Source organism: Eleginops maclovinus, chromosome 4 (genome assembly GCF_036324505.1).
Source record: "Eleginops maclovinus isolate JMC-PN-2008 ecotype Puerto Natales chromosome 4, JC_Emac_rtc_rv5, whole genome shotgun sequence".
Classification (NCBI taxonomy): domain Eukaryota; kingdom Metazoa; phylum Chordata; class Actinopteri; order Perciformes; family Eleginopidae; genus Eleginops; species Eleginops maclovinus.
In genome coordinates, this window is record NC_086352.1 from 22,972,175 (window position 1) to 22,986,149 (window position 13,975).

General features: G+C 41.8%; 2 protein-coding genes across 15 annotated transcripts in view; one reads left to right on the forward strand and one right to left on the reverse strand.

Annotated features, from left to right (window-relative positions):
- Window positions 1-3,332: 3,332 nt before the first annotated feature.
- gldn (gliomedin) lies at window positions 3,333-8,881 on the forward strand. The gene is made up of 10 exons (XM_063881324.1): window positions 3,333-4,135; window positions 4,702-4,753; window positions 4,841-4,858; window positions 4,986-5,084; window positions 5,562-5,654; window positions 5,734-5,841; window positions 6,204-6,284; window positions 6,372-6,497; window positions 6,683-6,833; window positions 6,928-8,881. Exons 1-10 carry the CDS (start codon window positions 3,599-3,601, stop codon window positions 7,391-7,393), a joined length of 1,731 nt encoding a protein of 576 aa, XP_063737394.1. The 5' UTR covers window positions 3,333-3,598; the 3' UTR covers window positions 7,394-8,881.
- Window positions 8,343-13,975, reverse strand: part of dmxl2 (Dmx-like 2) — a 34,732-nt gene continuing 29,099 nt past the window's right edge. For all 14 annotated transcript variants that reach the window (XM_063881323.1, XM_063881320.1, XM_063881322.1 and 11 more), the window contains 10 exons: window positions 13,223-13,309; window positions 13,012-13,133; window positions 12,592-12,730; window positions 11,893-11,953; window positions 11,578-11,705; window positions 11,381-11,458; window positions 11,166-11,257; window positions 11,030-11,082; window positions 10,705-10,922; window positions 8,343-10,249 (listed from right to left, as the gene is read on the reverse strand). In XM_063881323.1, the coding sequence (XP_063737393.1) occupies window positions 10,040-10,249; window positions 10,705-10,922; window positions 11,030-11,082; window positions 11,166-11,257; window positions 11,381-11,458; window positions 11,578-11,705; window positions 11,893-11,953; window positions 12,592-12,730; window positions 13,012-13,133; window positions 13,223-13,309 (1,188 nt within the window). In that variant the 3' untranslated portion in view covers window positions 8,343-10,039. The remainder of the gene's footprint in view (window positions 10,250-10,704; window positions 10,923-11,029; window positions 11,083-11,165; window positions 11,258-11,380; window positions 11,459-11,577; window positions 11,706-11,892; window positions 11,954-12,591; window positions 12,731-13,011; window positions 13,134-13,222; window positions 13,310-13,975) is intronic.

The following is a 13,975-nucleotide window of genomic DNA, read 5'->3' on the forward strand; positions in this document are numbered from 1 at the left end:
ACAAGTCGAGCCTGGTATTTATATGAGGGCTGAGCTGGTTGAGAGCCAGGTCAGGGTGACGCAAAAGCCACAACATGGGAGAGAAATGGTAAACAATACAAGTTTAACCTTGAAGGGTTGGATTGGTGCCTGTGCCCTTGAGCGCGCAGGAAAGCGTTCAGTGGGTGAATGTTGGGGAGCAGACGGTTCATGGGTTGTATTTGACATTCTGGTGATGAGAGCAAAGTTTTACTCCAGCTTTGAACATCAAAAGAATCGTATTGGAGAAACAACATCTGGCCTGTGTTATTATTATCAAAGCTTTATCTGTCTTCCAAAATTAAATTCTCTTTAAAAAAATAAAAAAATCCAAACTTTAGTTTTTTTACATCTTCGAAGACAAACAAGAAACAGCTGGAATCAAATGTTAGGTTAAAAATAGGTTTTTAAACAGGATATGCTGTTGCTCTTATCATTTTGGATTACTCTCAGTTTTCCTCCAACAGACCACCAGTAGATGGAGAAGCAGAGCTGTGACGCATTCAACAGAATCTTCAGATTTACTGCAACATGATGAGCTTATGAAAACAAATAATACAGCACCCCTTTAATGTAATGGCTGTTGTCAGAACATAAGTTCTGTAGCAGCTCCTGCATTTCACTAAAGCAACCATTGAAGCCAGAAAGTTACGTCATCTGAATATCTGGGGGTAGATTGGTGCACCTGAAATGCAATTGTGTATTCTATAATTTTAAGATTTACATACAGTATTAGGGGTCAAAGATACGTACCTATTTTTACAATCCAGACCATCATATTTGATTATTTTCAGGCCTCAGAAAATGAAGAAATGCTCAGTTGAAAACATACTCAATAAAGATTCAACTTTAAACCAACATGCAGTAAAGCTGTTTTGTCAATATCTAAATCAATAGGAAATGTTACAGACCTGCTCAGGTTTAATACCTCAGTATGACAAACAAATATGTTTTAAACAACTCAAGACAAAAGGGAACAAAAACATCCAAGCAAAAAAACGACAACGATAAAACATGAATGGAGATGATAACAGCAATTGGTGCCCGCATGTCTATACCCAAATACTCCTTCTTCTACATAAGCATTTGAACATATTGAATTGTATTACTTTTTTTCGGGGTTGAATATAATTGTATTTCATTTTTGATTTTGATTTTTTCTGAATTTGTGACGAAGCCAATTCTGTTTGGCTCTGCCTTTGTTCCATGTGCCTGCTCTGTATAAAGGACTCTGTGAATTCACTCACCGCCTACATTGGAGTCGAAGAATGTGCACAGTTGAACTGTCCGACTGTGTGTTGAGGCCCTGCCTCGATAACGTCCCGTGTATGATGGCTTGGACAGAGATTGTTCTCCATGATTAAGCAAAGACAACCCGTCTGTTTTTCCCGAAAACCGAAGTTAATGTAACCTTGCCTCTGTGCTCTGTGTTGTGGTCAAGTACATCATTGTCTCCGCTACATAGAGTAGAGAGTTGTTCATAAGTGAAAAACAAGATTGACTGAAAGCAGAGGGAAAATGTCAGAACATGTATGACGTCGGGACAGAATTCATGAATTTTCTTTGAGGCATGACGTGCAGCAGAAAGGAGAGGATATGAATTCAGACCGTGCGCTTGATGCTATGAGACCTGCTTGAGCTGCCTTTAGGTATTGACCTCACAGTTGACATTTAAAGCGTTATTGCAAGGTCAGAGAACAGCTAGAAGATGAACTTCCCCTCCATCCCTCGATTGTGTTTCATTGAAATTCAGGGTTTTTTGTTGTTCAATAAATATAATCTGGTAACTTATTGCGGTGTCTTTTGGCTTCTTTTGATCTTCTCTGATGTGCCAATTACCAGATTTCATATTATTCAATTTGATCTTAATTTTCAGTGATATGTAGCGTTCAAAAACACATTTGAAACTTGTAAAACTTCAAAGATAGCACAAAAAAGACTATTGGACAGATAGAAGAGGAGAATGGGAGGATACTGTTTGAAGGAAGACACGAAGAAGAGAGATAAGGCTGCTCTCCCTGCAGCTGCACCTGGGGAGGAAGGCAGAAACAGAAAGAAGGTCACTGAGAGACCTGAGGTAGAGAAGCGTTTTTTGGCCATGCTGACATGTTTACACCACAGTGTCTATTTTAATACATCCCCAATAAGGCTGAATCGTTTGGCAACTTTGGCAACTTTACAGTCTTCAATTACTTAATCAGAGATCCACATATAGAATGTTGACTTTCCCTGTCTCAGTTGGTTGGGCACAGAGCATTACAAAGTGAAAGAGAGACAACAAGGGAACGACCTCAGTGCTCTTAATACTGTATGAGCGAACACATCTACACATCTGCCAAAGCAATACAAGCTGTCCAACAACTGACTGTCAGTGACCTACAGCCTCAGGAGGGAGCATACATACCAAACGCCCGGTCAACAGGACCTGAATCTAACCCAAATGTTGCGTGTCTACTTCCTGCGTGTGTGTTTTCTTGTATGGGGTTTCACAAGGATGCAAGAGCATGTAGGTCAGCTGAAAAAAGCGGTGCTCCATGTCAGCAGAGAACAGAATAAAGTAAAATAAGGTGACTTATTTTTATTGTTATTTAAGTGATAACGGCCCACTACATGGAGTTTCCAGGGCTTTACTGAGTGGTGAAATGTCACCTTTCTGGCACAATTGAAAGCAGTGTAAATAGGTCATTGTTACTGGTTGGAAGCTTTGAGGAGGGACTAGTGCGAGATAAGGGAAGGATACAGGAGTTTGGGAGGATGGAACATGAACCAACTTCAGTGGAAGCTTTAATGATGATAATCCATTTTGATGTCCTCCGATGTTTGCAGCTCTCGACCGTTGTGATAGTATTCATAATAACACGTATACATATGTAAATAAAAATAAGCAGTCAGACTGTGTGGTGTAATGCATGCTTTCATATGTATGCATTTGAGTGCTTTTGTGTGTACACTATACATAAGTGCTTGCCTGTGTGTGTGTGTGTGTGTGTGTGTGTGTGTGTGTGTGTGTGTGTGTGTGTGTGTGTGTGTGTGTGTGTGTGTGTGTGTGTGTGTGTGTGTGATGTCAATCTGCCCACGGCAATGCAGTAGAATGGGTTATGCTGAATATAAATCAGGTGACTGAACAGGCGGGGGTTTCTTCCCAGACAAGCCCAGAAGATTGTGTAATGCCCACTCCTACATTACTGGTTTGCACACACACACACACACACACACACACACACACACACACACACACACACACACACACACACACACACACACACACACACACACACACACACACACACACACACACACATAAACTACCCTTCTCCACTTCGTGAACAACACAACAAGCACTGTATTTACCAGTCTGCCTTCAGACCACCACCCGTGAGGAGCACGGATACTAACTGGATTCTATTTTGAACTTTCAAATAATTTTGAAAGGACTTTAAATTTAGTATATGACTTCCTTTCTTTTGGATTAATTTGGCTTGAGTTTGATTAGTATTTTTTGGAGTCAGCATCTTGGACCACAGGCCTTAACACTTGGACATTGTTATTCACTTCTGGACTGGATTTGAATCCTGTGTGAATGCTGAAGTTGGTGAGTGACCCTCAGAAAAGCGGAGGTGAGGTGGTAACGATGTGGATCCCGACCCCCAGCATGACTCTCCCTCAGCGGATGGTGCTGTATGGGACATGTGTGGTGGCGTTGATGAACTCTGTGGGCCTCTTGGTGCTTTTGGTCCAGCAGAATCAGCAACGCGCCCTGCTGCAGCAGGCAGAGGTAAAGCTGATGGAGGTGGAGCAGAGCTCCGTGGTGGAGTTCCTCCAGGAGGTGCCAAAAGGAGCAGCAGGTTTGCGGTCCAGGGCGGGGGAACATCCGAAATATCAGTACCAGTTTTCCAGGAATAAGAGAAGTGAAGAGCTGGAAAAGGAGCTACAGCATGAGATGCAGGAGCTTCACCAGGTGGAGGGTCAGGAGGTCAGCCAGGAGGTCAGCCAGGAGGTGGGAGAGGAAGCAGAGAAGAAGATGAAGAGCGAAATGAAGCACAAGCATCGACAGAGTTACCCCAAGGCACACCCTCAGGATGACATGATGATGATGATGACCTACTCCATGGTCCCGGTGAGAATCGATCACTTTTTATTTTGTCATCACTTACTTTCGCTGCATCAACATCTGGAATACAACACTGAAATAAAACAGGGTTAGGGTTAGGGTAACATCCTGTGTAATTATGTAATTTGAAAGCCCAATGGTTCATGTTGCAAAAGAGTATTTCTGTATTGTGCTTTCAGCCTTTATGCTGCTACTACACTACACTGTGTTTAACTTTACGACAGTTGTTCAACATCTGCAGTAACTGGATCAGTTAATGGAGTCTGTTGCATTGTGACATATTAAACTAAACATCAACAACAGCATTTAAATATAAGAATATTAGTAATAATAATTATATTATTTATTTAATATTATTCAATTACTTAGTTCTGATAGTATATGTAGTTAATTTTGCTTTGACCTAAGTAACATTTTCTGTATGACTTGGTATGTTATGTTACTATTTAAAAAGTGTCTTGCTACTTTTAAGACTCAAAATACTGGCAAAATGGGTTGTCAATGCACATCCCATCTTTGCCCCTGTTGCGTACATGTAAAGTATTGCAAAACTTTGTTCTGTTTCCCCTTAGATCAAATTGTTGATTGACATTTGCAACAGCACCAAGGGAGTCTGCATTGCTGGTATGTCTTACTCATATCCTTAAAGCTTCACACTATATCCAAAATATCACTTTTTGTTCTCTAACGTCTTTAATCATTCTGTTGCAGGACCACCAGGACCGCCTGGTAAGAGAAACCACTCTGGATCCAAATTTAACATCTATTCGTGTCTCTTTTAAGGTTTAGTGACCCATATAGCAGCTGAATGTGTATTCCATTTAGCCCATGGTGAAGATTTTTTGTGTTACGGAAGGTTTACCCGGTGCGGACGGTATGCATGGCTACAATGGGACTGATGGCATTCCTGGACTGAATGGACAGCCCGGGGCTGATGGGAAAAGAGGAAAAAAAGGTACAAAATAATTGAGGCTCTACTCAGTTTTTACTCTTGTATTAATGCCTCGAGCAATGCTGGCCATTTTAGTAAAGAACCGTGTGTACAATGTACAAGTCAAAGGGTTGAGTATAACCTGAGGCTAAGAATAGCAAACGCACGAAAAGACACACACAAAAGACTAACCAACAAACAGTTTTCTGATCTATCCATAATGACGGTCGATTTAATTCACAGTAGATGACAGGACAGCCGCCTTTCACTCACATTCTTAGCAAATGTTATTCATCGCTGTGGTTTTGGGCTTCAGCTAAATGAACTGGAAAACTCCTACCAAGTATTCTCCCACTTCACTTCACTGTGCTTCTTCCCAGTGGTATGATGGTAGGATTCACCAGAGGAAGTCAAAGGAGTAATTCATGGTTTTAACAATAGAGCAAAGTGTATTAAGTCCACGAGTGCAATCTTGGAGCTATTCACAATGTCCTACATCAGGTGAGAAAGGAGAACCTGGAGAGGAAGGGGAGCGAGGAGAGGCCGGGCCGCCTGGAGAGAAGGGACAACCATCGAATGACGTCATTATTGAGGGTGAGTAAGAAATGTCTTTCACTCTTTATCTTTGCCGTATTTCAGTTTAGTGGTTATACAATAGATTTTATTTCTACAGGTCCCCCTGGCCCTCCAGGTCCTCCCGGCCCCCCAGGACCTCCTGGCCCTCAGGGGCCTCCAAGAACAAGGCACCACAGAGCCAACCTTCAGGCTGCTCATTCTCTGGGTAAGATGCCTTTGTTGACATACAGTATAAACACATACTCTGCAGTTTGGCTAAAAAGTTAATCTTGACCATGGAAATACTATTGTGCAAATTGATCCCACCACATGATCCATGAAGTCTGGATGCTTCAATCAAATCACACAAGCTACCAGCTTGCCCAGATGTCATGGAATTGTGTTTCTTTTTCTTTGCACTTTAAGGACCTAAAATGCTAAGAAGCTCCATTAGCTGAAAAAGATCATGTGATATAATGCAAAGCTCCACAGCAGCTAATGCATGGTCGTTGTGGTGAGCTTGATTTGCGAAGCACACACCATGTCGTGAACGTTTAGGATGTCATGAAATCAATCTGTTTCTTACAGGGCTGTTACACGCAGTTCCAAATGATGGAACCTCCTCTGTGAATGGTTTGAAACTACATGAGAAGCCAGCTAAGAAGAACGGTTTGTGTTCATGAAGTGTGTCCACATCTGAAATGTCTGTGACAGAGATGTAACCTCTAACCCTGGTGTGACTTTGTTTCCCCTCAGAGTGCTTGATCAAGTCCCTGATCAACCCAAGGAATGTGTCAAAGATGGAGAGCACTTTTGGCACGTATATGAAAGACACCGCTGAGCTAAACGATGAGCGAATTTGGGTGGCAGAACACTTTTCTGGTAGGTTGGTTACACCAGCAGCATGATACAAACGATATCACAAGGGATACATATATATGAATCTAAACCTAGACCAAGGTTATGAGAGTCAAAGCAATGAAAGGATGTTATACTGTTGGATCTCTACTTGCTTTACACATTTTTTTTTGCAGTTAGCAGTAAACATTTTGCATGTTCTTCTCCAGGTCGTCTGGTAAAGGAGTATAAAAGCATCGCCTCCTTCCAGAACAGCAGCAGCGACATTGTGGATGTTAAAAAATTCTACCAAGGCTGCGGCCACACTGTTCACAACGGGTCCTTCTATTATCACATCGCTGGTACTTCCAGCATTGCCAGGTATACAGATAGTGAACGGTGTGAAGCATAGTTAGAGGATTTCCTATTGTTTCTGATACATCCCGGTAACCACTTGCTGTTTGTTTGTCCACAGGTTTGACTTTCACAACAAGAGGCTTCACACTCTCACTATAGAAAACGCTTTGTACCACAACCTCGCCTACCTGCTCCAAAACTCCAAGACCTATTTCAAACTGGCAGCCGATGAGAACGGCTTGTGGCTGATCTTTGCCTCCAGTGTGGATGAGAGCATCACAGTGGCCCAGCTGGACCAGAAGACCTTCTCCGTCACATCCTACATAAACACCACCTACCCGCGCACCAAGGCCGGCAACGCCTTCATTGCCTGTGGCATCCTGTATGTCACAGACACCAAGGACACCAGAGTCACCTTCGCTTTTGACCTGCTGAAGGGGAAGCCGGTGAATATGACCTTTGACTTGAGGGCTCCAGGTGGGGTCCTGGCGATGCTCTCCTACAGCCCGAAAGACCGACACCTGTATGTGTGGGACCAGGGCTACGTCAGGCTCTACGTGGTCCACTTCATTTCTGACGAGTGAAAACGGTCTGAATGTGACGGACAACACGAAGACATGACTGTTAAATAGTGAGAGCAAAATGCCTGCTGACCAACAACTATTTACTTCATCTTTGGAAACTGGTCCTATATGGGGTTTCAAGAAAAATGTAGACATCAGTCTTAACGTTGTATACCTGTAGAACATTGTTGTCAATAATCGTTTTTTTAAATTAGAGGGGACATTTTATGAAAACACATTTTTCAGTGTTTTGCAAATTACATTTGGTCATCTGGAGTGCCTACTAAACTGTCAAACCAAGTCAGTTTCTGGGAAAACAATTCAGAATCCAATAATCCATTCAGTTTTGACTCTCCTTTCTCTGTTTCACCCAGGCTCATCAGAATATACTGGCCCCAATCTTAATAAAAACAGTATTTACACTCTTCTGCTTAGATACTGAAAAGCCAAATCAGAGAAGAAAAGGCTTTTCAAGAGGGGGGCTTGAAGAGACAGGCGCAAAGACGATGCAATTCAGATGTAAGGTTAAGACAGATATATTTCAACATAATGACAAAAGGAAGGTTTTTTTCAACATTAAGGCATGTAAGCATATTCTAGTAGAAACCCAAAATAATTCATCTAAAAATAAGCATGATACACCCCTCTTAAGGTCAATAATTATTGTGCTTTTGTCAAAAATCTATGTATACATAATGTGTATCCCTTTTGCGATATACATGTAAGTCTTTGCAGTTACTAAGTGTGAACACTTTTTCTCAGTTTGTATCAAGTCGTTTTTTCTACAAAACAAAATTACAACTCAAACTTTGAAGCCGTATGTCTTGTAAGTTGCTTCAATATTTTATTTATTTGCATGATTTTTATTTATTTTTATAAATGCACGTTATCCCCATGTACATATAGACACCTGCCATAGCTTATTCCTCTTGAAAGGAAGTCAAAAAACAACAGCGCCAAATCACCCTGATGAAATAAAAAGAATTTATTCACTTTACAAAGGTAAAACTCTGACCATGACCTGTTCTCTCACACACCTCTAGGCTCAAGTGCCCTAGTAAGCGTCTACCCATGATATTGGCTTCTTTTGCATTATTACATGCACACACACATACACACCAGACACCAGTAGGACCATTGGTAAAACACTTAAGCTACATACAGTACACATAGTGGGTCGAAAGAGGGAGAGAAACACAAATCTCTTTAATAAATACCATAGATACACTTAACAAAAGTTACAACTAATCCAGCTGGTATGATACAAACCAAAAAATAAAGAAATGCTTTCATGTTTGTACAAGCTGTTGTGGTATTTCATATATATATATATATATATATATATATATATATATAAATATATATATATATATATATATATATATATATTTATATATATATCATTTATATATTAAAATCTCAAACGTTTTACTACTAGGCCAAATAAAGCCAGACATTCATTTGTATACAACCATTTCTTCTTCAGTATCCTATTTATTTGAAATAAACTTTTAGTGTCTCCAGAATTTTTGAGTGCAAATATCTATTCCTTGTAGATGAAACAGTAAAAACAACTAGCGAGGAAACACACACACTTTCATACAGTAGACTGTGTTGCACATCTCCCAGTCAGATACAGTAAAACTCATTACATTCCTAAAATAAAAGGCAATAAGTTAAATAGGAATGGTCAACCAAACAAAAAAACAAACAAACACAAACATATAAATAATTTAAATAATACAACAATCTTGTGCAAAACCAGGAGTGAACCTTTGTGTTTCTGCTCTGGGGGGTGGGGTGGGGGGGCATTCAGGTTCGGACCAGACAGATGGAAACATTGAAATCACAGTCACAGGAGTAAAACACGTCATCTTCCAAACAGGAATGTTCTAGCAGTGAGGGGGCCACACAAACAGGCATTTGAGGACAGGTGGGTGGGCAGGCGTACAGATTGCAGATATAGTACACACACACACACACACACGCACACGCACACGCACACACGCACACGCACGCCGAGGGTAATGCACCATCAACTCTTCCAAAAAGGGCTGAGAAAAGCCGGGCAAAAAGGCAGGGGGTGGGGGAGGGGGGGTTAAAACCATTGAAACATAATGCAGATTCCAACAACTTCGATTCACACCGGAAACCACTGACTTAATAACAAACCACAGTGCTGGTTACAGTAGATGCTAAGAGATTTCAGCTGTGGGCACAAAATGACGACAGTTACACACTTTTAAATTTTTGCTTGAGCACTTTTACAGAGCACTATCAATAGACCTGTGATTGCACCGCGTAACGAGAACAGGACATGCATAGCTTCCCTATGGACACGCTCTAAGAGTAGAGATTCTTCAATAAAATGACAATAAATCTAGCTTCAAAATCAAGTATGAGGCCCTTTGCTTGTAACTTTGCTTTTCTGCCTTCAGGGAAAAAAACAAAACAAACATTTGCAGCTCCGTTTCCCATTGTGGATATGAGTTACATCAGTAAACTCATGAACACGGCACACTCAAGATGCCAAAAGCTTGATGATCTATTGACCACCTCTTCCCTCATCAAGTATACTATTAATGCCTAGCAAGTGTTAACGTAAGCTTTTTGTGTTTTTTCTTTCTGTTTATTTCCTCTTTGGACCCTCAGAAGTGGAAGTAGGTGTTACAGGATGTCAATCAAGCTGCTGGGGATATTGTAGCGGTCAGGGAGGACCCTCATCTTCAGGGTGCCGTCTGCCCCACAGGTGAAGATACGGTTACCTGGGCGCGTTTCCACCTGCATCACACCGGCACCGATGTTGCGGAAGATGGACTGCTTGGTATGTTCGGTACTAAAAGAGTGCATGAGCCCGTGGCCGGCTATCTTCCACACCTGGAGAGACAGCGGAGAGAGAGAGGAGGAAAGAGCTGTTACGATTTAATTCCAGTACTTTATCATTTTTATAACGTAGACTGCCACTGCCACTGTCATTGTCAATATTAATTCAATTACAAATTAATTTGAAGGCTGTGACACTTTCTCAAAGTGATATTTTACCTGTCAAACTGAAATAAATTAGCGAGCAGACACATTGTTTCAAAGCTGACAAATGTCCCACCATAACCAGCATGGGACAAGGATCATTAGGAGGCATAAAGTAAAAGCTATTTAAGTGGAAATTCACCATTTACCAATAAATCAATATGATAGATTATATGTTGGTATGAGAGAGGATTTGCTCACTTTATCAAGTAGGTCAGTACCTGACATTAATTCTCAGACAATCACAGTTTAAGGGCTAATGTGTTCTGGCAGGTCAGTGAATAAGTGATGGAGCTGTGCGTCACCTTCATGTTGCCCTCTGCGGAGCCAGTGACGAAGAAGTCCTCGAAGGCATCCAGTGCGAGGGCCTTGATGGCTGAGTCATGGGCCTGGAAAGTGTGGAGCAGCTGCCTCTGGCGGATGTCAAACACACACACAAAGCCCTTTCTGCCTCCAGTGATGAGCAGCTGCTGTTTAGCAGCATACTGCAGTACAGTGGCCCCGTTCTCATGGCATGGGAACGCTGAAGGGGTGGGTGGGGAGAAATGTCAAATTGAAATCTGAAAAACAACTTGATTTTCAGGAATAAAAATTGAATAAAAAATGTTTGACACATTTGGGATTTCTTACCATGGACCATGGTATTGCTAGGTGAAATCAGAGTATCCCACAGGCAAACATTTCTGTAGACAAATTAAAACAAAGGACGTTATTAGTGGGTGAAACCAACAGAGAGAGATTAGTGTTGGAAGGTGTAGGAGCTGACCTGTTATCATTGGACTGTCCAGCTGTGGCGATGAGGCTGGAGGACGTGATGAAGGCAAAATCACCGCACGTCTTAGTGTGGCACTGCCAGCTCTGTTAGAATGGAACAGGACAAAATAAACAAAAAGTACTTATTAACTTCAATGTTTTGTTTTTTTGTCCGATGATGTGCATGTGTGGCAATTAAGGGTGTGATAGGGGTGGAAGGGACCTCACCAAGTAGGGTTTGGGGTTGGAGGATGTCTGGTTGACCTGCCAGAGACTGAGGAAGCCCTCTCCGTCAGCAACTCCACACTACAAGAAGAGTACGGTGAAATCAGGATGTTCACACAGCATAGACAAAACACAGATATTGCAGTGTGTGTGTGTGTGTGTGTGTGTGTGTGTGTGTGTGTGTGTGTGTGTGTGTGTACCTTATTGCCCTGGGAGTTGAAATAGAGCCGGGTGACTCTAGCGTTGCCTGCTTGTCTGAAGCAAATGAGCTGCTGAGGTCGGTTCCATTCAAACATTCTCACACTACCGTCCTGAGCCCCTGTCATGTCTGACACACACACAGACACACAAAGAGAGAGGTAGAGTAAGAAAAAGAGGGACAAAGACAGGTAGAGAGGTGGAGGCAGGCGACATACAAAAAGGGTAAGAGAAGATGTGGATATATTAACCAAAAGATAATCAAAGTGTTTACTGCTGATGACCTCCTATTCACAAGCTTCAATGTTGCCACTTACAATACTGATATATGGGATGGGATGTCATTCTCTTCACATTGTTCAGATTCCTCTTCATAATCTGAAAAACAACAATAAAAACATCAATGTATATATTAACTCATGATTCAGCAAAGATGAATTATTTGAGAACATGGCAACCTGCATGGCAACCGGCCCGGTCTTGCTTTGTGTATCAAACTCCAGCACCGGCATTAGTCAACATGGCTGAGACATGGAGAACCCTGGCAGCATGGAAGCGTGACGCAAATGTGTAGCTTTGGTTACCGTCTGTGAGAGCTGCCGGTATCTTTGTTTGTGTGTCCATCTCTGCAGCAGCCTCCATAGACTCAGCAGGATGGCTGTTTAGTCGGCAGGGCTCACATTGGCTCAACATTGATAAGAAATATAAATATAAACGTCTCCTGAAACCGTGCAGAAGGCCCCAGACTCCAGATGTAACTGCAAAGTTGATTGCAGTTTTCCTTTTGTATTAGATGTTGGTTCCGTGCTTACGTTTGCTGTTAATGAGTCTTTAAATGAAGCCTTAGTAATGCATGTTATGAAATAAAAAGTCTGCTGAGTGAAAGCAGATATTCACTAAACTTACAAACAGAGCTTAGTGTCCCCCTGCTGGCTATTCCCAGGAAATTCATAACAAAAAATGCCCTTTTTGGTCGTGTTCATGTATATCTGTGTTTTCAGTGTATAGACTCGTACCACACTGGCTCCCATGCTGGTCTGTCCACTGCCGAGCCATGGCATGGAGGCAGAGACCTGCATCTGAGGTGGTGCGAAGGGGACGGAGCTCGTCTGGGCAATGTTGGTTTGAGAAGATCGATGGTCTATGTCATCAGAGCTGTAAAACAAAAAAAACCCATATGATATTTTAACATCTCTTTATTACCACATAGAGCACAATTACTGTTGTCATCATATTGGCCAAAGTACGAACAAAGCTATCAGAATTGGAGAATTTAGAGAAGCAAAGTATTCTTGTTTTGTTTTCTAAGCGTGTGCATTGTATTTTCACGTTTAATATATAGCATCATGCCCAATCTTGATGCAGAAATTTAAATTATGATTAAAATTGTTTGCTTGAGCGCAGACAAATGCCACCTAGTCTGCTTTGAACCTCACCTGCGGGACTCCTTATCAAAGTCGTCCCCTATCCAGGTGTAGGGCTGCACAGCCACCAGAGAAGACACGTCCACCTCCTGGACATCATGAGTGGAGGCTAGCACTATCTCATTGGAGTTAGCCTGGATACAGGGACAAGAACGAAGGAAAACTCAACATGATAAGTGAACTTGGCAACCGTTTCCCATAAGTGAGTGTACACACAACTTACCCTATTGATGGCGAATGCCATGATTATATCTGACTCCTTATGAATGATTTTAGCCTTCCCTCCAGGGTAACCCAGGTCTGCTTCAACCTAAAAAAGCCAAGAAAAACAATATATCATCTTCAAAAAGATTTAGCTACAGTAGGGGACTCCGGGATCACAAAGATAAAATGTGAAAAATGTATGTAATGATTTCAATTATTATTATTAGTATCTATTATTATAGTGTTACATAAACATTGTAGGTGTTAAGTTACTACTGATTAAGGATTCCCCGGTGACAACACCCTCAACAGTTAGCAAGCTTTACACAGCCCTGACAGTGAGCATGCAAGTTAGTGAGTCAAATCTCTCTTTTTTTTTCATGTGATCCCGCAGAAAGAGTCCAGCTAGAGAGGAGAACGGGATGAGAAACACAGGGAGAGGTGTTATCGGTGAGGATTGGATGTAAGATTGTGTGAGTGAAAGTTCACAGGTGTCCCCGTAAGATTGAAAGATAACACATTGGATTTTAGTCTTAGAGAATTGCCAGAGAAGTCACTATCAGGCCAAGCTGGGGAGGAGACATCAAGAACTTCACCCAGTTTGGTGCTACTGTACTTCCAACCACAACAGGCAAACCCTGTGCAAAGAGTGCACCATCATTATTTTAGTTTATTGCACTTCCTCCTTCAAGCTTGGCTCTACAGTGACTCTCCCTAACAGACAGTCAGAAGGACAGAGGCAGGGGCCTACACTGGTGCAGTAAGTGATACT